General features: G+C 44.8%; 1 protein-coding gene across 1 annotated transcript; it reads right to left on the bottom strand.

Moving 5' to 3' along the window:
• Positions 1–13,365: 13,365 nt before the first annotated feature.
• On the bottom strand, positions 13,366–15,926 carry TTC30B (tetratricopeptide repeat domain 30B). Its single transcript, XM_048487124.1, has one exon. The coding sequence runs from the start codon at positions 15,786–15,788 to the stop codon at positions 13,785–13,787; it is 2,004 nt and encodes a 667-aa protein (XP_048343081.1). The 5' UTR covers positions 15,789–15,926; the 3' UTR covers positions 13,366–13,784.
• Positions 15,927–23,683: the final 7,757 nt, after the last annotated feature.

The raw sequence follows: 23,683 nt of genomic DNA, 5'->3' as shown, positions 1-23,683 counted from the left end.
CAGTTGCTCAGTGGAACAGGCTTCTTTTGGAGGTTTTTAAGCAGAGACTAGCTGGCCATCTGGCAGCAATGATATGATTCGCTATGACTTTAGGCAGATCGTGAGAGGGAGGGCAGGAAGAGATGAGCGAGTCTCCTGCCTTTCTTAGGCCCCTTCCGCACATGCAGAATAATGCACTTTCAATCTACTTTCAATGCACTTTGAAACTGGATTTTACTACGCAGAATAGCAAAATCCCACTTTCAAACAATTGTGAAAGTGGATTGAATGTGCATTATTCTGCATGTGCGGAAGGGGCCCAAGGCAGTTCTGACTGCCTCTTTGAGATCGGGGAGGAATTTTCCCCCAGATCAGATTGGCCCAGAGATTCTGGAGGCTTTTTTGTTTGTTTGTTTTTTGCCTTCCTCTTGGCTTAGAGTCAGGGTGTGTGTGGAGTAGCTGTAAATTTCCTGCATTGGGCAAGGAATTGGACTAGATGGCCTTGGGGGTCTCTTCCAGCTCTGTGTTTCTATGTCCCTGACACATGGCTATGATCCATACCTACAACTGCAGCCTTGATAGCGGAGCCAGAAGTGATTTTATTCCACTTCTGGTCTTGTTTTGAATAAAGATGGAACAATGTTTTATTTCTGTACAAGATAGGTAGGAACAAACTGTATTAGATAGAAAAGTAGGACTTATAGCTATCTTTTGTATTTGCGTCTGCAGGGAACCTCCTTGGCTCAAGGCAGGAGTCCACCCCTGCTCCACCTGGGCATGTCCCTTTCATTTGGAAAACTCTGAATGGACGTTGACAAAAGGGACCCCGGAAGAAGCGCCTCAATCTGCCTAATCCCACCAGCAGGCAGATAAGGGTGCCATCGTCGTTAGGTTTCGTTTCCTGACCCCAAGCACCCAAGGACTCTTTTGTGTTCTTCCCGCCTGTGCCAACGTCATCGCCTCGCCCTGCCTTTGCCGCAAAATTCAAGAAGAGACTGCCCGCCGGACTCTGATTGGTTCCCATGCATTGTAGATGCATGATTGGTTACTATGTGTTTTGTGAATGAATGGTTGTAGGCTGTCCTGTATTCTCCCGGACTCCCGACGGGAGAAAGTGTATTTAAGAGGTTGTAAAGCTGCTAGGCAGCTCAGTTGCCGTGGTGTGGAGGTGCTGACACATAGGTCAGCATCTCAATAAAACCTTTTATTATTTCACTATACTCGCTGTGTCGGTTCCCGTTTCTGTTCCCCTGCGCTGCCGAGAGCTGGTTGGTCTGGGAATATTAAAAGTTACCAGGCAGCGTGGTAACAGCCTCTCCATAGAAGACAATCTTTTCTTCCGTGCACCTAACCAGTTTGCAATGCAACAGAAGCCATCAAGAGGATACAATTTTAAAGGCTCCAGAAGCCAGGCACTCTAATTCAATATAGTCGTTGTTGCATTTGAGCAAGGCAATAGGTTTTAATTCTCAGGCACACCTTTCAAAGGTTCAGATTCGTGAGTGGCACATTGCTGAGCTCTGAACGTCTTCAGTGATCACTGAGCGCAGCACTTCTGTAAATTCGTTTGTTAAGTGGAAGGAGGCTTTAGGCAGAAGCCAATTCCTCTCCTAACGGGGCAGGCTGAGGGAATATGATCTCAGTGTCTTATTAGTGTCTGAGCGCTGCACACAAAGGCTGTTTCATTCTCTCTGTATCACCTGCCTTTTACGCATGTGTAGGCTGAAGCACAACCGCAGCAGAAGACTGGTTGCCTTCTGGGAGAACAAATCGGTTGCTTCCGGAAGCCTTCACACAGCTCATCAGCGCCCTCTGTAGCCATGTGCAAGAACAGCATGCAGACACAAAGCTTGAATGTTGTGGAGACATTCAGAGTTCTTTAGCAAATTGCTGTGGATGTGGATCCCTGCCGGTAGGAGCGTTGCAGCACAATCCCATGCATGCTTACACAGAAGTAAATCTGACTGAGTTCCATGGGATGTATTCTGAAGTAAATGTGCACTCCACTGAAGCCATGAAGTTGCTAGGCCTTTGGTGTGTTGAAATTAATATTGTTGACTCTGGCAGGCAGAAGTACTCCAGGTCCCGGGTAGAGATCTCTCCAATCGCCTTCTACCTGGTTCTTTGATCAGGTGCCAGGAATTGAACCCGGGACCTTCTGCATGTTAATCAGATGCTTTACTACTGAATCACAGCTCCTGCCCACTCCTCCACGTGAAGCCTGCTGAGTGACCTTGGGCTAGTCACAGTTCTGTTCAAACTATTTCAGTTCCACCTTCCCCACAAGGTGTCTGTTGTGGGGAGAGGAAGGGAAGGGAGTTTTGTAAGCCACCTTAAGTCTCCTTACAGGAGAGAAAGGTGGGGTATAAATTCAAACTCTTCTTCATGTCACAGACCGTGTGTGTGTTAAGTGCCATCGAGTGGCAGCTGACTTAGGGCGATTCCGCACATGAGTAAAATAGGTTCGACCCAGTTCCCTGAGAAGGGTACTGACCTAGGTCGAAGCCATTGTTGTTCCCCACTGCAACCAGCTTGATCCCAGCTCGGAGGGCGGAATCATCCTGTGCCTCTTTGCCGCTCCATTCCAATTGGCTACTGTTCTACGGCCATGTTCTGTCTATCCCCACACACATTATTAAAAAAACTGCCACAGGAATGGAGGGACGAAGGTGCCATTTTTTGATTGGCCAGCTGTACGCATGCCCGAAACACTCAGCTATGATTGGCTGAATGGGGGACTCCTGGCACCAGAAATTCCGCACTTTACTGGAATCGAGCTGAGTTCGAGTGTGGTTCCCTGAAAAAGCAGTAGTTCCCAACTGGAGTCTGAAATTTGACCGTAACACGGGGCGAATCTGGTACAAAACCACGTCGATCCCGGTGGTTGTGCAGAGCACTTAGGTTGAACGCAGCTCGAACTTAGGTCGATAACGCAAGTGCAGAATCGACCTTAGAGCCATCCAGTAAGGTTTCCAAAACACAAGGCTAATAGAAGTGTTTCGCCATTGTCTTCCTCTGCATAACAACCCTGGTATTCTTTGGTGGTCTCCCATCCAAGTATTAGCACAGGACCTACCCTGCTTAGCTTCTCAAATTTTAGGCTAGCCGGGCCTTCCAGGTCAAGGATCACTGGCTGTACCTCTTGCATATGAAAGCAGCTTTTCAGCCTGTTTTCATCCTTTGTGTTTTCATATCAGTATTAGACTGAGGTCTACTCTCATGCCTCGGATGAAGTCAGCTTTAACCAATGCAAACTTATGCTACAATAAATCTGTTAGTATTTAAGGTGACTCCCTTGTACATGTTTAACATGGTTGCCCCTTCTGGAGCCTGTGTCGCCTTTAAAATGTGTCAGTTGATTCTTTATCCCCTTGTGTGCAGCAATGACCCTGAGATGATATTCATAGCAAATCTCACTTTGAAATTGCACAGATCAGCGGCTGACTCTGGAAAAGCCCCCCTCCCCCCCAACTGAACGCTTTGCTAGAAAACTGTGACGCTGACTCCCAACAGGAGCTGTGGGGCTCAGCGCCATCCATGTATGCCTGACATTTGCATTTTCGCTTGACTGGGATTGCTTTCAAATAGAAAGCGCCAACCCTCTGTATGACAGGTGAAATCATTTCCTAGAGATTTTTGGTTTCCTTTTCTCTGTCACTGTTCGTACCCGGCTTCCTATGGCACGGTTTGAAAAGGTGTTGTGCGTTTTTCTCTCTCCTAGTACAGGCAAAGGCGTGCCATGAAAATGATTGATAAAGCAGCAGGCGGGTCAAGCTATGCTGCGGTATGCAGGACACGCATGGGACACACACACACACACACACACACACACACACACACACACACACACACACACACACACACAAACCAAGCTCCCAAGAGACAGTCTGCAGTGAATGGAAGGGGCGAGAGAGGAAACGAGAGCATGAAAGAATGTGTCAGAGGGATATCCTTGTTTTAAGGAACCTTCTGGAAACTGAGCACGAAGACGAGGTCCGTGCTAATGAAAAGATTCCACTTTTCATTACTGCATGATTACGCTCTCTGGAAATAGCTACATTTCTCAGTACCTCTGATGTCTCTCCGTTTCGGCCCGACAGGGTTGACTGACTGCAAGGATTCAGAGAAAACATTCCACATCTGCTTTCTGCAGCCTGATGTTGCAGCCACTGTCTATTATCTTCAGTCTAAGAAAGGACTGTGAGGGACTGAAGAGGGAAAAGATAAGAATGAGAGGAGATAAATCTTTGATCCCTTATCTCTCTGCACACGTTGTGGCATTACAAATCCCATAGTCTCAAATTTGCTCAAAGCTCAGTCAAGGAAGACATAATTGCACCACCTTTACTCATGGTCTGAACTACCTTGCCAAAAGGACCAACTCACCTTGTAATGTCTCTGGGGCCATAGTTAAAAACAACCTGAATGGTTTAAAATAAACTTGATATAAAAGGCCATTAAAACATCTTGAACAATTCCCAAGATTTGCCCTAGAACACATGATCTAGGAGAAGGCCACATATTATTTTTATTTATTTATGTAATTTATAATCCACCTTTCCCACCAAGACTCAAGGCAGATTATACAACGTAAATCAAAGCAATCAATAGGGTGGGACACCCTATAAGCAATGTAATAGGATTAGGATTGCAGAAATCCAAAACAAAGCTAAAGCAAAGAATAAGGATTAACATGTTATGTTAAATGATGCTTAAATTACATAGTAAGATGGAATTACAGATCATAACCATAGGTTTAACCATAGAGTTTTAAGGAAATCCTAGAGCATCACTCCAACATGATGGCATCACTTCTGGTTTTAGTTATTTGTTTATAACATTTTGATGCAGCCTTTCTATCGCAATAGAGTCCCCAAGGTGGTGGACATCCAAACATTTCCTCATCAAAATGCATGAAACGTTAAAGCATAATTTAAAACAAGGTATATATACATTATTTAAACAAGTCAGTAAAAAGATATAGACATACAGACATATATAACAGGACAAATAGGGAGGAGGCCGCTAGAGTGTGCCAGTCAGCAAAAAAAAACCCCAAACCTTCACCCACTGGAAAACAACAACCCCAAAGTTTTGGTGTCACAATTGAGAAGGCCTTTCCTCAGGTTTGCCAGCCATCTAGCTTCAGATGGCAGAGAATCCCAAAGCAGGGTTTGTAAAGACGACCAGTATGAACAGGTAGATTCACATAGTGGAAAGTCAGTCCTTAAGTTACACTGGCCTCAAGCCATGGAGGGTTTTGATGGTCTTTTATTGCAAAGTTCAAGCATCTCTAAGACCCAAAGAGAGGTGCAGAGTAACAGTTTCATCCTCAGCAGAGTTACACCCTTCTGTAATCACATTGACTTCAATGAACTTTGAAGGGTGAGCCTGGGCAGAGACAACTCATGTGCACTCAGGATGGTGTTTATTAAAGATTACATCAGTGTTACAGGCAAAGAGATGGCACAAAACATAGCAAAAGCAAAGAATGGTCTTACAACATCCCTTCAGCTTTTTGCAGACTTCTGCACGTGCAGAAGAATGCACTTTCAATCCACTTTCTCAATTGTTTACAAGTGGATTTTGCTATTCAGCACAGTAAAATCCAGCTGCAAAGTGCCTTGAAAGTGGATTGAAAGTACATTATTCTGCATGTGCGGAAGGGGCCTTAAGAGGCAAATGGGTCTGGGATCATGGGCGGAGGTATCCCTGTGCACATCCAGACCTGTCAGGGGAGCTGGAGGGGCTGGAGAGTAGGGAGCATTCTGTAACTAGCCCAATATCACCCAGGTTTCATGTGGAGGAATGGGGAAACAATGTACATCACAGGTGTCAAACTCACAGCTCTCCAGATGTTATGGACTACAGTTCCCATCATCCCCTGCCAGCATGATTCTGGCAGGGGATGATGGGAACTGTAGTCCATAACATCTGGAAGGCTGCAAGTTTGACACCTATGATGTACATCAATGCATCTGATGTACAGGATGTCTCATTCTGGACTAGCAAGGTTGCAGTTCAGGGTCAGTGTCTTCATGTAATTTGCGCTGGCTACTATGAAAGATTGGCTTTCAAAAATCAGAGACGTGTGTTTTCATGGAATGTGCCATTTCTTGAAATAGACTTTGGTCGCAGTCCAGCTAAAGTTCCTTGTTACTAAGGCTGAGAAGCAAGAGCCGCTTATTTCCAGAAAACGTCAGCCTAGTAATTGTGTTCAAGACTGACGCTTCAACAAGGGACAGTAACTCCTCTGTTATTATGAATGTAGCAGTGTACACACGTACCCCCGCCGCCCGAATAGTCCCAAGCACTTTTATGAGGGTGGAGCACATTGATCGCAAATGCAGCAGACAATCCTACTGGAGATCCCTGGCCCCTCAATGATGCAGCTGGCCTCCACTCGGGCCAGGGCCTTAACGGCTCTGACCCCTGCCTGGTGGAACACTCTCCCTCCAGCTGTCCGGGCCCTGCGGGACCTTGGCGATTTCCGCAGGGCCTGTAAGACTGAGTTGTTCCACCGGGCCTTTGGAGAGGCCAGCTGCTGAGTGTGCCCCCTCCATTCCGTGGGTTCTCAATATCATCGAGACCCACTGTCTCCCCCCTCCTTTTTAGGAGGATTAAGTTAAGTTTAAGTTAAACAAGGTCTTTCGTGAGATGCCTATCTTAGGAAGTAACTGCTGTTTTTAATTGTATTTATGGAAGCTATATTATGATGGTTTTATGGTTTTATGTTGTACACCGCCCAGAGCCCTTCGGGGATGGGGCGGTATATTAAATTAAATAAATAATAATAATAATAAATGTGGGGCCAGGACCGCGTCTCTGGTCCTACACAGCTGAATTAGTTTAAGAAAAACTTAAAGTGGTTCAAAAGAAACAATTTTGAAACAGAAGATAAGTTTACTGGACAGCATAAGTATCTGACCAGGCTGTCCCCTTAAGGGTAAGAGGCACACCCCACTTCATACAAAAGGACCAATTTTATAGACACAGAATTTAGAAAGTTACAGAAGGTTACCCCTCCCGGGTGGCTCTCGAAAGAGACACACCCAATATACGAAAGATCCCAGTCTTTATAGATGCAAAGAGTACAGACATCACACAGTTCATCCCCTTGCTCACGTATTATAATCCATACCTCTTTCACGTGCTACAAGCATGTACCTTTAAAATCCCATTGAATAGAACTGTCTCCTGGTCACATGAAGACAGCCTCTATTCTACGTATTACATTCCTTCTGTTCATGCCCCTCTCTGCCCATATGCAAAAGGGGCTGCAATAAAACTAGCTTCTGCCTTCAAGAATAACTTGTTCTTCTTAGTTTTCTAACTTTGCTCCCAGAGAGATATTTCCCCTTCAGGCAATGCAGGCTTGACATACTTTTAGATCATAAAACTTTTCTTTACCAGTTAGAAATGTTAAAACGTTTAAAAGATTTTACATACACTGATTCTAACAATTATAGAATTATAGTGAAATACTAATACATGTGAATCTCTCATTATCATTTCTGTGTTCATTTAACTATATAGAAAAACACTTTTTAATTTAACTATTCACATTGGTTTAGCTATCCCCTATTGATAGTTCTAACAAAACAGAGTTATAAAATGCATATGTCTGCTGTCACATTGGCCAAGATCTTAAAGATGTTATCTATGCTTGCCTGCATAATCACTAGCAAGCTGGTAACATTCCTTTTGACCTGCTGCAAACATGCAGGCTTCTGACCTGTTGGAGACAAGCAAACCTGCTGTCTCTTTACACAGAAACCATTTTGATTAATCAAATCTTTGGTTCAGGCAACTTCCATGTTTCTTGATTAAATACAAATTATAGACATTCTGATCCATCTCCACATAAATAATCCAGGCAATCGGAGTCTTACAGATTTAACTTTGGCTGAACTGTCCCCTTCTCCAGTGATTTCACAATGGTAACTGCTCAGGATTGCATCAGAAATAGGAAAGCTCACCTTACTAAGCATAATTCTACGCTTAATAAGGAAGAGCAGAGTGGGAGGGACACGGCTGCTGCCCATGTCCCCACCTAAGAAGAAGAAGAGTTTTGATTTATGCCGTGCCTTTCTCAACCATAAGAGGTGTAGAAACTCCTTCCCTTCCTCTCCCCACAATGTCACCTTGTGAGGTAGGTGGGGTTGAGAGAGTTCGTGGAAAGCTATGACTGGGCCAAGATCACCCAGCAGGCTTCATGTGTAGGAGCATGGAAACAAATCCAGTTCACCAGATTAAAATCTGCAGCTTGTGCAGAGGAATGAGAAATCAAACCCGGTTCTCCAGATTAGAGTCTACTGCTCTTAACCATTACACCCACTGGCTCTCCAGCTCTCTAAGATGGGCTTTATTTTTTAGCTCTCCCTGTGTCCAGGTATAAACTTAGGTGGGACCAGACCTGTGAGCCAATGCTCTTGAAGGAGCTGGACAATTCAGTTGAAGACAGGCCCAGGTTATAGTTTTCTATATAGTTTTCTTCAAATGATATGAGTCTTTTCTACATATTTTCATTCTATTTATTAATGTTGCAAGCCACTTCAGATTCCTTCGTAGAGAAAAGGGACGAATAAACCTTCCAAGTTAATACTTAGATGTGTAGGCAGATTAGTCCAGCAAAACAAGAGCCCTGAAATCTGATGTAAAGAACAGCCCAGTTGGAGCAGCCCTAAAGCCATCTCTCCTAGCATTTTGTCTCCAGCAAGGGACTCTTAGGTAATCAGATCATAATGGCAACAGTCTGCCCCTGTTGTTTATCCCCAGGATTTAGTATTCAGAGATAGACCGCTTCTGGAAATGAAGGTTCCATTCAGCTTTTAGATCACATAGCCTGCCTAATATTTTTTAAAACCACGTCTTAAGACAGTCACCTTGATGTAGTGGTTAGAGCAGTGGTTCTCAACGTAGAGAAACTGCCCGTGTGTGTGTGTGTGTGTGTGTGTGTGTGTGTGTGTGTGTGTGAGAGAGAGAGAGAGAGAGAGAGAGAGATTACTTGGGACTGCTGAGAGACAAGAAGTGGTGGTGATGCCAGAGGTAGGTTCCTTTGACCACATTGTTCACCATGCTGGAAAAATCTCACCTCAAGTTGTGGCTGTTTTGAATTTAATTGTTATTATCTGCCTTAGTGGGTCATGCAAACTGCTACTCGGAATAATGCTTTTTATAGGGTGGAGGGGGCACTGGGGCTTATGGAGCCAAGGGGGCAGTGGCCCCCCCAAAATTGGGAACCCCTGGGTTAGAGCATCAGATTAGGATCTGGAAGGCCCGTGGTTCAAAATCTCTACTTTGCCAAGGAATCTTGCTGAGTATCCTCAATCCAGTTTCTCCCACAGCCGAACCTTCCTCACTGTGAGGATAAAACAGAGGAAGGGTGAATGATGTTTTAAGTGGTTTCAGGTCTCCACTGGGGAGAGAAACAGAGTATAAATATCTAAATAAAGAAACGATAGAAGCACATTTCACAAGTTAATTATGCAATGCATAGTTTGTTCCTTAACTTATTTGCCAATCATCAGATGACCTTGCCTGCAACTTAGAGTATTATGAAAGGAAGTGGTGCGGAAGCTCCCTTTCCAATATTTCTGTATCCGGTAAGAATTCCATGGGGAGACAGGTGAAAAGGCCTATTCTGACACATGGTCATTCCCCCATGCAGCTTACAATAACATTTGTGGCTTTTTGTTCTGTATGTTAAAGCAAGTGCGTGGGAGCTTGGCATTCCAGTGGCTGACGCTGGCTAAGAAATAACAGAGGCAGATTCTGAAGGTGAAAATGTCCAGAACGCGTAAACATCCTCGTGTACTCAGGCGTGAGTAAAATCGTAAAGAACTCTGCCTTCTGCTTCACTGTGCTTAGAGGGCGTTCAGCGTTTGAACTCTGTGCTCCACGAAGGTGAACGAGGTCTGAAAGCAGAGGTCTCTCTCTCAAGGACTGCCCGCTGTGGAATTCAGCACAGAAACCAATGATCAGGACTCTGGAGTGACGTGAATTACATCGGAAGATAGATCTCGGTGAAGGAGTCATCAGAAGGTGATTGTGGTTGGGAAGGGACTGTGGATCAGTGGTTGAACATCTGCTTGGCATGCGGAAGGTTCCAAGTTCAACCTCCAGCATCTCCAGTGAAGATCAGGTGGCTGGTGATGCGAAAGACCTTAGCCTCAAAAGAGCCACTTCTAGTCTGAGCCATACTGATTCAGAATAAGGCAACTTCGTGGGTTCACGTGATAACACTCAGTTTCCTACATGACTGGCAGCAGTGGGCCACTTCCTCTATACATGCTTAGAGGCAACACATAGGAGGTTACAACAAGATGGTTCTGTTGTTTCCACCCTGTTGGAGAGGAGCAAGAGCTGGCTAGCGCTACAATAGAATGAGATGGGTCATGTGATACCAGCAGCAGAGTAAGACCTTCCCTGGACTTATGAGTATGTTTGAAGGAGGATGACCATGCAGGGATATTTGGTAATGGGGCTCCTGCTATGGCAGCCTTTGAGCAAACAGTGTTGTGGGAGCAGGCATGTTACATCTGGTCCCATGACTCCGTTAGTAAAGCATGCACTGAACCGGCATCTTGTCTTGGCATAATTTCTGCCAAACTATAACCCAGAGAGCTGTAATTCTGCTATATTATAATTTATTAATAATTGTATAGTATACCTTTTGTTTCAGAGGATAGTTGTGTTGGTCTGCAGTAGGACAGCTACATTTGAGTCCAGTAGAACTACACTGAGTCCAGTAGTAGACCAATGAGTGTTTGGGGGTATTTACTTTCGAGAGTCCAAGCTCTGTCAGGTACAAGTTGGAATGGAGACCTCTGTCAGACGGTGGACGGGGTGCTGTAAAGAAACTCAGGATGTAGAGGTACAATGCAGACTGCAAGCAAGCTGATTACAATGTTCATTATACTCTTGAAAGCGTATACCTGGAAAATTTTTGTTCATCTCCAACATATGATTGGACTCAAATCTAGGTGTACTGTATTATTATTTAGATTTCTGAAGAGTATTCTAATCTTGTAGATACATGTGCATTAAAACAAATAAGAGGGGGAAAGATTAACATTGTTGCATAGTGTTTTTCTCACAAATTGGCCCATTCAACAGATGAGCAACACTTTGTTTGGCCATAGTTTTTAGTTCCTTTGGTTAAACCCTAAATGTGGATCTCAGTCCTTTTCAGACATTATAGCCAGACATATCTGGAGTCCATCAATGGGAGCAGGCACAACCTGCAAATGTTTCTTATATGGACAGTCACCATTTTGTGCGACTTTCAACACATGCTTTTTCTATGCTCATATAGCTTTGTGGCACCATGCAAAAAAACCCTATGCATTGCACAGTTCACAAAAACGGAGATTAGGTATGTGTCATTGGTAGCGTGCACTCTTCCAGAGGATGTAGTTGAAAAGCTGTTTAAAGGAGAACAGTTTCTGAAAACGGTAACAATAATTCAGTCTTCTAGGAATGTGAATTTGTCTCTAATTGAAAACTCTTAAAGGGATTATTTTTGTCTTGTTAAGTGATCTGACCATGAGGGAACACTGGCTTTCTGCATGCAACCTGAATGATACAAATCCGAAGAATAAAATGATCATAAGCATCTTCTAAGGTTGTATTGCAAGCAGGCTGATTAGTTGCGGTGTCATTGCACCCCCAGGTGGCTGTCACTGAGAGGTGAGAAAGAGAAGGCACTGCAGGAAAGCAGCAGGTATAATAATCACATCATCTGGTGTTCGCATGAAATCAGTTAGCAGTGTAGTATGACTTGGGCAAGTTACAAATATATTCTCAAGGGGTATGCAATGGGCACCTCCAGGCTAGGCTACTGCAACACACTCTACACAGGGCTACCCTTGAAGCTGCTTCAGAAGCTTCAGTGGGTACAAGAGGCAGCTACCCCAGGTCCTTACTGGGACGCCATGCAGGGCACATATCCAGTCACCAGCTGCACTGGCTCTAGTGCACCGAAACAGATTCAAGGTTTTGGTACTAGCCTTCAAAGCCCTAAACCTCTGGGGCTTTCATATCTGTATGACTGCCTCTCCCGATATGTTCCCCAAAGAGCAGTACATTCAGCAAATAACAACTTGTGGGTGGTCCTTGGACCAAAAGCTGTCTGGCTGGTCTCAACCAGAACCAGAGTCTGCTCAGCTCTGGCCCCCAGCCTGGTGGAATGCTCTTTCAAGTGAGGCTTGGGCCCTGTGAGACATAGTACAGTTTTGCAGGGTCTGCAAGACACCAGGCCTATGATGGAGGCACCAGTAGTATCTATCAATCTGGCCTCCCTTTCCCTTCCCTGCGTGAATGTGGATTTTATGAGGAGGGGCGGGGGTATAATCTTGTCTATCCCTCTGGAAAGACTAATGGCACACGGATATTGATTTATATCTTATTGATTTTATTGCTATATTTTACTGTTGTGAGCCACCCTGAACTCCTACAGGGAAGGGCAGCCTATAAATTGAATAAAACAAACATATAAATAACTTCAGCAACCAAAGGCCTTCCCCTCTTCTCCCCTTGACTTTCAGCAACTTATGGTCCTTCTCTTGCGGACTACTCATGCTGAGAGTAGGGTTTTCATTGGGTAGCTGGGGTACTAGCAATGTGGAGAGCTCAGGATATGGTGGTTCACTGCTTCAGGTCATACAAGAACATACAGAATCAAGGGTCACTAGGAAGAAGAAGAAGAGTTTGGATTTATATCCCCCCTTCCTCTCCTGTAAGGAGACTCAAAGGGTCTTACAATCTCCTTGCCCTCCCCCTGCTCAACACCCTGTGAAGTGGGTGGGGCTGAGAGAGCTCCAAAGAACCGTGACTAGCCCAAGGTCACCCAGCTGGCATGTGTTGGAGTGCACAAGACAATCTGGTTCAACAGATAAGCATCCACAGCTCAAGTGAGAGAGCAGGGAATCAAACCCGGTTCTCCAGATTAGAGTGCACCTGCTCTTAACCACTACACCGCACTGGCTCATTTGCATGTGTGTACATCCAAAGGCAGGGCAGCTGTCATGAAGGGATAGGCAAAAGCTATTTGTATCCATTCCCCGGTCTACTGGCACACAAATGGCATATTGAAATCCTGACCTCTGCCCATCCCTGGCAGAGGCAGGGTTGTGACCCTTGTGGGGAATAATATAAATATTTACTTATGGGAGAACATCATTGTCTCTTTCATCTGTATCAGAATGGCAATCTGTCTTTTTCAGTTAACTGATTGCAAAAATGATCTTCAATTTCTTTTGGGTCAGAGTAAAAATGAATTTCTCTCCAAACAGATCTATGTAAACCTGAAATGCAAGATGCATTTTTTCCTTCATTCCTATGTAACAATGCCCTAACAATGTAGCACCACAGCTTCCTACAACATTTTGAAAACCTCCTTTTATTTTTGTCATATTTTTAAAATCATCTGCAATATTAAAAAATAGCATTTTTTTTCCCAAAAGAGAGAGAGAGAGAGCAAGTACGTTTTATCCAACATTTCCAGGAACAGAACAGACAAAAAAGCCCCCAAACCTCTCATATAAAACAGACAAGGAATCTTAAACTTTTAGTAATGATATATACGAGGCTAGTAAAGTCTGACTTTCAAGTACTGAAGTATATGTATATTTAACAACCTCTTGTGATGGAAAATGTATTCAGTTTTGTATAATTCTGATATATGCTTCAAACATGACCAATGAGCAACAAGTAAACAAAGACAAAATAGTATTCTAAATCACCAAGATGACTCATTCAAGATAAGATGCACCCAGCTGCCCTGCCTGGCAGTGCTACAGCAATTACTTATTCCACCCAATAACTTCATACATCAGCGCCCTCAGCTGCCTAGCTTCGTAAGTGACAGTGTTTTTCCCACTATGCATCTTTTCTTCTTCAAGGGGGTGTTCAATCACAGCTGGGATATTTCTCCCATATATTTCACAGTGCTCAAGAAACTGGATACATTCTTGAATGACGGTATCACGCACCATGATCACATGCTTGCACATATTTTCCAGCAGCGACAGGAAACATCTTTTAGCGTAATACCAGGTGTCTGTGCCCAGCTTTTTGTTGTAAGGCTCCAAGCTCTTAATCACCCTTGAGATGCCAAAGTCGAAGTTCCCTTTGGCACAATAGAGCGTCCCGATGACTAGGTTGACAATGCAAAGGTGATAGATCTTCTTATCAGGCTCGTGGTAAGACAGCTGCTCTTCTTCCTTCTCGATCTTCCTCATCAGTTCCTCGGCCTCTTCGTTCTGGCTAGTCATGATGTAGGAAACGCATAGGTTGGCCAGAACGATGGCGCTGACCTGCAGAATGTTATCGTAGTGTTTCTTGACAATCGGCTCGTAGAAACTGATCGCCTCTTTATATTTGTTCTCTTGCATGAACATCACATGAGCCACGTTAAGCTTCCACACTTCGTGATCCTTGCAGAACTCCACCGACTTGTGGAACATTTTTTCCAGCATGGGATAATTCTCCATATCCCAATAAATCTTAGCCTGGGCCATGAAGACAGGGACGTATTTTTCCAGCGTCTCATCATACTCGCCAAGTGCCTTCCTTAAAGCCTCATCGTCTCTGTTCTTTCTTGCCTCCTGGACCTCCTTGGTAAGCTTCCTCAGTTGCTCAGTGAGAGCTCCCACCAGGTCATCAAGCTTGTGAAAAGCCTCCTCGGGGGCAGTCTGGCAGGTGATCATGGCATCCAAGAAATTGTACAGGTAAGGCGTGAGCAGTTTATAAGTCAAATGCGCGTTCTCTGCCAGCACATCTGCGGCCAGGTCATAGTACTGGTGCTTGCAGTAGAGGAGCAGAAGGTTCCCAAATGTCTCCGGTGGGCAGGGGTTCTGCTGCAGAAGGAACTGCAGCTTCTCAAAACCTTCCGTGGGCCGCTTGTCCATGTTCATCAGTGCCTGGTTATGCAAGGTCACCGGGTCCAGCTCTTCCTCAGCCCTGGGTGGCATGTCCGTGAGGGCCTCCTGAGCCGCCTGCATGTTGCCCAGCTGGTACTCGATGGCCGCCTTGAGGTTGAACGCCTCCACCAGAGCAGTGCGATGCAGGAGTAGCGTGTTACCCACGCTGCGGACATCCAGGCCTTCCGTGTTGGTGCCTACGCTCAGCTCCGGGTGCTGCTGCATGCCACGGTCAATGATCTCCGCGAGGTGCTTCAAGGCTGGGGAGTACTGCTTGGCGGCGTAGTAGCAGAGCGCCATGTTATACGACAGTTCGGGGCAGTAGCCCAGCACCTGCATGGCGGAGGCAAACTTGCCGCACGCCTCCTCGTGCTGCCCCTCTCGGTACAGCAGGCAGCCCATGTTCACCTCCGCATCCGGCACCTCCGAGAGGTCTTCGCCGGGCACGGCATTTCCTCCTGCCGTGCCCGACTGCTGGAGCTCCACCAGGGCCTTAGCGCTGGACAGGTCGCCCTGGGCATAGTGGGCTGCCGCTTGGAGGCGCAGGGCCCGACTCTGGAAAGCGGGGACGTCGAGCAGAGGGACAGCGACCCGCAGGGCTTCGGAGTAGAGGCCGGCCTTGCCAAGCGCCTGTGCCTGGTACAGCCGGTACTCGTGGAGCTCGGGGTGCAACGCCACCAGCTGCTCGTAGCACTCGGCCGCCGCCACGAAGTCCTGCAGCTGGTAGTAGCAGTAGCCCAGCAAGGACAGTCCGGCCCGGGAAGGGGAGCTTTTCTGCAGCTCGCTGCTTAAGATGCCCACGGCCTCCCCGAAGCGCCCGGCCCGGATCAAGCCGTAAATGGTCGCCGTGAACTCCCCGTCGGTGATGGCGGCCGCCGCCGCCATGCTCCAGGCCTCGATCGTTTCGCGTTGCCAAAGCAACAACTCCGCTCAGCTTCGTCGGAAGCGCCGCAGCGAGGAAGCGTCCGTTTCCGTGGCAACGGGGAATCCAGGAAGCGAAAGTGACCGACGCGCCGTTCCTTAGAACCCGCCCCATTGAAATTAACCTTATGTGACCCGGAACTTAATTCTAGCGCCTTAATGAAAATATCTCCCTCCCACGACCACTTGATCAGTGCGCAGAGTAGACTACATATCCCATGGGGCTCTATGTTTTTTAAATTGCTTCCTAAGTTGGTCGCCGAGCATTCTGGGATATGTAGTTTGTTAAGGCGGTGTTTCCAGGACATCGGGGAATTTATCCAACAAAGTTTCTAAGCCTATTGATGTAGTTTACAGCACCAGGGAGGTGAATGTTTCTGGGCGATTTGATCTCTGGGCGGAACTGGTCGCTTCGTTTCCTGCTCGGTTCATTCGTCTTCAGGGGAGGGGAGCGGGGCGGGAGCAAGGCATTCTCCAACTAGCGCGATAGACTAGCATGTCCTTTGTGCATAGTTCATCGTGCTGCTTGGTCTAAAAATGGCCGCAGCTTGTAGGAGGTAGGGACAACAGTTGGTGTATCTTGCAGTGGATTTTGTACAGCATATTTATAGCGAGTTGCAATCATTACAAATGAACTCGTTTTCCCTTTTTGTAAATAGCAAACGAGTTGATTTATAACGATTGCAACTCGTTATAAATAAGCTGTGCCGAATCTATTCCCGCATAGACTTGCCGTTCTGCAAAACTCGGCCCCAAGGCGAGCAGCAATAAAACAATCCCCCACCCCACCCCCCCAAAGACACGTGTTTGTGCTTCATTGGAAAGCACAGTAACGTTAGGGAAGGTTTAAGGCAGCAGAAAAAGAAGACCGAACATGAGATGGATGGACTCCATCAAGGAAGCCACAGTCCTCAGTTTGCAAAACCTGAGGAAGGCTGCTAATAGGACATTTTGGAGGGCGTTGATATATGGGGACGATTTGACACCATTTTTAAAAATGGTTTTTCCTCCACAAAGGGAGGAAAAACCTCCCTGGCCTTTCTGATATTTGTTATTGGTATAAGTTTTATGTATTGTCAAAGGCTTTGTATTGTCGAAGGCTTTCACGGCCGGAATCACTGGGGTGCTGTGTGGTTTCCGGGCTGTATGGCCGTGTTCTAGCAGCACTCCTGACGTTTCCCCTGCATCTGTGGCTGGCATCTTCAGAGGATCTCAAGATGCCAGATCCTCTGAAGATGCCAGCCACAGATGCAGGTGAAACGTCAGGAGAGAATGCTGCTAGAACACAGCCATACAGCCCGGAAACCACACAGCGCCCAAGGTATAAGTTTTATTTCTGTTTATTTATTATAGCCTTAGAATAACACATAACCCGCATTGGAGAAAGACGTTTAAAATGTTATAAGCAAAGCCATGCTAAAAACGTTTGTGCGTGTGAATGTTTGGGGGCTAGGGCCCATTGTATCATAAAATCCTTATTTCATAGGTTGAGAGGTTTTAACTCTCCAAGGACGGCTTTTAGGAACTGTCCCAGTGAAATACTCTTTTTAGCCCCACTTCGGCACAAACCACCATGGCTATTAAACAGCTAAGAAACTTTATGTGCACACATACCGTTTCTATTTGGTTTCCAGCAAGAAATACCTCCCACTAAACATAACTAGGTACAGAACAGAAAATGTTGTAAAATCAACTTCTTCCATCACTACTTCAACCCCACCCCACTCCCCACAAGCTAGCATTCAATTGAATTCAGATGTGAATTCTCTTCACTTTTATGCACACTTATTATATTACAGCCCTGAATGATGAAGTTGTCCAGACTGACATGTACTATTGTAGTCTTTCCTACTGAATGGCTATATGGGGTAAGAAAGCTAGAACTACTAAACATTCCCTATTGCAAGATTTTATTCGTTGAGGCATCTGCACTTGGGATGGGCTTTGGCAAGTTTGGTACTTAGTGTCAAGACAGAGGAGAAAGAGATCAGAGGGAAAAAAAGGCAACACATGTACAGTGAGCTCTACAAATAAAGGGAGGAGAAATGGAAGAGTAAGGGATTATTTCTTTGGAAGGCTGCCAAATCTCAGTTTTAAAAAGGTTGATCCAGCTGAGCTTTATAGTCTGGATTTTAGTATCAATATGGCACTCCTCATGGTGCTTAGCAATAATTTATTTACAGAGGCACCTGCAAATATGGTGAGCAGCGCTGGCTTTTGAAACCCACAAAGTTTGCACAGAATGCATTTTGGAAAGCTGTGGCGGCCAATTACTTCCAAATCATGTCGGGTTTGCTCTATTCAGCATTCCACTTCTCAGTTTTAAGACTTCTAGCTTCCAGGTGAAGTTTGTAAAGTGTTTTCGTGCATCTCTGACTCACATTTCCGCTATCACCAATATATCTACTTTTCTTTATGGCCAAAGTTCTGGATAGTTAAATTTAGAGATTTGGAGCCATGAAGGACGATCTTTCTACAAACCTGAAAAAAAAAATCCTGGTTTTGCAGAAAAATCTGGCATTTAAAAAATAAATGAATACACAGGGGTTTAAATGACTGAAGCAGCGCCAGTAACTTTAAGAAACGAATACCTTCAGTGGCGGTTGTCAGTTAACCTAAACAATATTGCCAGCCTTCAAGCCCTTATTTCTGTCAGTAAATGACAAGGGTACAGGGCCCCTTCCAGAACTATTTTCACCTTTGAGGGCTGTCACCAGGCACTTTGCTACCATGTAAGTTGCATGACTCACCCAGGACTGGCTGTTTGCTACTGTTCGACAACAGCCACTCCCCAAAAGCCAGTGTGGCATAGTGGCTCGAGTTTTAGATTAGAATCTGGGAGACCCAGGTTTGAATCCCCACGCTTCCATGGAAGCTTGCTGGGTGACCTTGGGCCAGTTACACAAAATCAACCTTACCTACCCCACAGGATTGTTGTGAAGATAAAATGGAGGAAAGGAGAATAAGACAAACTGCTTTGGGGGGAAAGGCAGGTCAAGAAATAGTAAATATAAAACAAAGGCAGGGGTCCAGAGGTGGGATCCAGCAGGTTCTCACATGTTCCCGAGAGTAGGTCACTAATTATTTGTGTGTGCTGAGAGGCGGTTACTGATTGGTGATTTTGCCACGTGATTTTTGCTTTAGTTACGCCCCTCCTCTCAGCAGTAGCGCACAGAACTTGAAGCAGTCTAGCAGGAGGTGCACCGGCGTGTGTGGCAGCCTGCGCCTGTGTGCATTCGTTTCCTGCCCAAGGACTGGTGCAGCAGCTGCGTCCTTGCCACAGCCCTGCCCAGGAATGCCCCGCCCCCGGAATGCCCCGTGCTACGCCACAGTTTGAATCCCACCACCATGGGAACCTGTTACTAAAATTTTTGGATCCCACCACTGCAGGGGTCAGATTAAAAAGTGGGTTGCTGGTGCCTGTAAATGCTGCTCCAGGTATGCACAGTGAAGAAAGCATTCTGGGTAGGCAGATGGAAGGAATGAGAACATAAATCACCAACCAGAATTGGCTGTGCCTCTTGTCCTCACTGTCTAACTTCATTCACTTTTTGACAGGACCTCAGGGAACAGAGGCTGATAGGCAGCACTTTTAGTAGCCTCTCTTAATTAATGCTGTGATTTGAAGCAATAAATGCAGTACAATGTCATAAAGAAGCCAAAAGTTAACGCTTGCCACTCCATTCTTTCTGTGACAACCCTCCTTCCCCCCCATGAAAAGAAAATCAATACCAGTCCAGGTTCTCCGCTTCCCTTGCAAAGGTGGTTGTTAATCTATATGATCCTGGAGAACCAGTGTGTATAAAGGTAGACCCAGATTTTGGATCCCACCCCCTCCTCCAGCTGTGAAAGATTGCTGGGTGATCTTGGGCCAGTCATACAATCCCAACCTAACCTACCTCCCAGGGCTGTTATGATGATAAAATGGAGGAGTGGAGAACAATGCAAGCTGTTTTGGGTTCCCATGGAGGAGAAAAGTGGGGTGTAAATGTAAGTGGGGTGTAAATAAATCAACAATAATGTGTTATATCTATATTCTTTTTGTCTTCCTCACATATAGGTAATTCCACATGCAAAGGTAAAACAGCAGTCTAGTGGCACCTTTAACAAAATATATTCCAGCGTAAGCTTTTGTGAGTCACACAGTTCATTTAATCAAATTCTGGATTTTGTGTGATCCCCATGCACCTAATGAAGTGTGCTCTGCCTCACAAAAGCCTATGCTGGAATACATTTTGTTAAGTCTTGAAGATGCCACTGGACTCGTTTCATTTCACCTACAGAAGATGTTCAATTCTTCTGAATATGGGTAAATGAGCATACAGAAGTTGGCGAGTATGAGCTGAGTCAGGGGCAGGAGGTGCAGGATGGGGTCTTTGCCCCCCCCCCCCTTTATCTCATGTTTATGTCATTTTGTATTTGAGAATTCATATGGACATCAGCACTTCACTGTGGCAAAAAAGCTACCGTTCTTGCTGTCTCCCTTCCAATGTGATTCAAACAACCATGCAGCGAGCTATCAGGGCACTCCAGCTGAAGATGTAAACCAGACATTCGTTTAATGATTTTCTCAATTTATTTAGTGAGAATAAATTGAACAAACCCAAGTTACCCATTTCAAAACCATGCCATTAAAAAATAAGCTGAACGGGAGTGAAGGCAAACCATTGAAGTAAGTGGTCTTTAAGGGCAGAGGAGGAGACCTAGGTAGGCATACAAAACCCAGATTGCATAGAGGATGCATTTTTTTAGAGTACATGGGATCATTTTTAAAAAAACAATCTTGACTTAACTATGCACATCTAATATTGCAGCACACATATCGACAGCCAGTCTACAACGGTATTTCCCACGCAGCCGGTTAGATGCACATTTTAACATGCCCATGATTTCAAACATCAACTCAGAAATGTCCTAACTCAAGATAATCGAAATGAAAAATGCACAAAACATACATGACATTTTCAATGGACAATTAATGATGCATTAATAACCACAAATCCCTCATTATTACATCCGATTTATGTATCCTCATTGCTTTTTGTTAGAATCCTTTTCATGCAGCATGAAATATGCTCATTCAGTGCTCAGAAGAAGAGCAGACAGAACCAGCTGTGCTTCCATGATTGCATTTCATCGTACATGAAAGTTTTGTCTTTCCCTCATATTTTTTTTTACATATGTGATCCCCGTGTGGTGTCCTGGGGAGATCCAGACTCAGGCATGAAACTTGATGACTGTGCCTGGACCAGGTAGCTGTCCGTCAGCATAAACTGTCCCAGAGCTGTTGTGAACGATAAAATAAGAGCTAACCCATTTATGCTGGGAGAGGAAGAAGAATAATAAATAAAAAAATGGTGAAATAGCTGTGTGCTAACGGAAGTGTACCCACGCAAATGATAGCATCTATGAAACATTAGAGAGGATTGGATCCTGCCTGCATTTTCAGTCACTTTTTAGTCCTCCATTTCATCTCGCATGGCTTTTGTCCATGTAGGTCACATGATCTCCAGCATAGCCTTTTTGGTGGTCACATGACCTCCAGCATAGCCTTTTTGGTGTTAAAGGGAGATCCATTTCACCTTTCGTTTTTACCAGCAAAATATCTAGCTGGATCCAGCCCAAATCTATTCATACTACTCCGACTACTACTAACATGTATCTATTTCTAGATTAAAATCAAACATTAAAACATTACAATCAAACAGATTCTTATATTTTGAAAAGTTTACTTTTATTTCAGATATGTGTTGTCACATGTTTAAAAAGTATTATGTGAATAATGGACCTTGTTGCAAAAAACAGAAGATAAATTTGAGCGAACTGAACAATAACAGTGTGGGTTGCATTGATTTGCACATGCATATTTCAAAGTGCACATAGTATGTGGGTTGCTACCCCTTAAATTTTCCTTCTAATTCACGTCTGTTAGAAAATACGTGTGAAATGGCTTCGCTTGCACATTCAGTCTCACTTTAGGCTTGTGACTTTAACACCATGCCCTAATTAATGTACATGAGAGGTAGCAGTGTTAAGACTTCCCTGTCTACTCCTGCAGGAAAAAACAGGCATGCAATGGAGTCAAAACTGTACCATTATTTTGCCACAGTGACATTTTATAGAAGCTCTCAACTAGCTAGAAGCTAAAATTGCTGCATTAGTGCTGGAGTTGCATATACCAGCCAGCAGGTTGGATCCAATGAGATTTTCTACCGGTTAAAAAGGGAGGAAAGAGGACAATTTGAACAGGAAAAAAAGGTGGTGTTTGAGATTATGAGACCTGAGGGAACAAATGTCATGTGCGAGAGGGGCTGTAGGGAGGAAGGGAATCGAGCAAGATTGAGTGAATCAAAGTCGGCTGCATCCGACCCAGCCTATTTGGACAAAGCATCGCAGAATGCATTTTATCCAGACAAATGTCCATTTAGTTTCTGGTGGCCACAAACTAACCATTTTACTCCTCCAAACTGGATAAGGAGTCTTCAAGGCAGGAATGGGATTGCAAGTTGAGAATTTCGTGCTCGTTTCGCCAGCACATATACTATACTAAAAGTTGAGAATTTCAGAAAGGCAGAGCTCTTTAAACAGCTAGTGCTATTTTGTTATGCAATTCCAAGGCATCAAGATTATTTTTTTTTTGCAAAAGAGGCTCAGCGCTTAAATACGTGGAACGCTTCACGGTATGGGCACAGCTGTTCCCAACCCTCCCAAGAAACGACTCAGGATCTTGTACCTGTGATGAGAAGTGAACGATTAGGAGCTGCCCCAGCATGCTTGAAAAGCAAAATTAGTCACTCGAAGCGCAAGGGACGGTGGCAAAGGAGCGATAGGGCTGGGGGTATCTCCCCGCAGAATTAGTCAGCACTTTCTGAATGTTGTTCCACAATAGGAAAAGATACCACAAGACGTGGGAAAATAGATGGGGGCAATTACAAACAGCCGCGTGATGGATGGTTGACACCGTGAGGGCCTCGAGTGGATGTCAGCTTGCGGGTGCTTTTGCATTCCTGTCACAGCTGTTGCTGTTGCTAGGGGCAACGGTGTGCTGAAGCCAATAAAAAAGAGGAGAGGAAATGAGGGAACACTCAACCTTGGAGGAAGCTGTAGGTTATGTGCTATAAATTATGTCACACATAGCAATATGCCGTATCAAAATTCAGGAAAGCTTTATGTAGCTGCCAGCAGGACGGAGTCAATCACAGTGTCTGGTTTTGCCATAAAGCACATATTGTATAAATAAGCCTTCTATGAGCTTAAAGCAAACTATCCCAGATCCTTATTTATTATTGGAGTAAAAGGGGTGAGGGGAAGTAGTGGAGATGTAACAGAAACAAGTTCCAAACAGTGCAGGTATTCATCACAGTACTAACACGGGTTTCCCCCTGGCCTACCTGTTTTATTACATCTTTGGCAAAAAAAATTAATAATAAATGAAATCAAATTAGGTGTTTGTGCTAATTAAAAATCTCATATGGATCTTCACAAGCTATTAAGGGCAAAAAAAATTATAAGATTTTCATCTTATAATAACAATAAGATTTCCCTCAGTTCAATAAGAATTGCCTGTTGGTCATTGCTAAAGCATTTTTGAGTACCTTTTCCCCCCTGAACTTTGTACTCAGATGTTCACATAGAAGTCGGTTGTTTCTGCCTAATCCAAATGTGCAGTTTGCTTGTGTCTGAAATGGGAGGCCGTGACATCAGAACACACAAATAACCTAAATAACCTAATTCTTGGCAGTCTGTTCGCAGGGTTTTCAACAACAGTTTTAGCACAGCACTTTGTTTTTTTTAAGTCAGGCAGTTTTGCCTTCCTGAAATCCTACATGTGAGAAGGTTTATATCACAGGTCAGCATGA

The sequence above is a fragment of the Sphaerodactylus townsendi genome, linkage group LG02, assembly GCF_021028975.2.
Source record: "Sphaerodactylus townsendi isolate TG3544 linkage group LG02, MPM_Stown_v2.3, whole genome shotgun sequence".
Lineage (NCBI taxonomy): Eukaryota > Metazoa > Chordata > Lepidosauria > Squamata > Sphaerodactylidae > Sphaerodactylus > Sphaerodactylus townsendi.
This window is presented reverse-complemented; position numbering and strand designations above follow the sequence as displayed.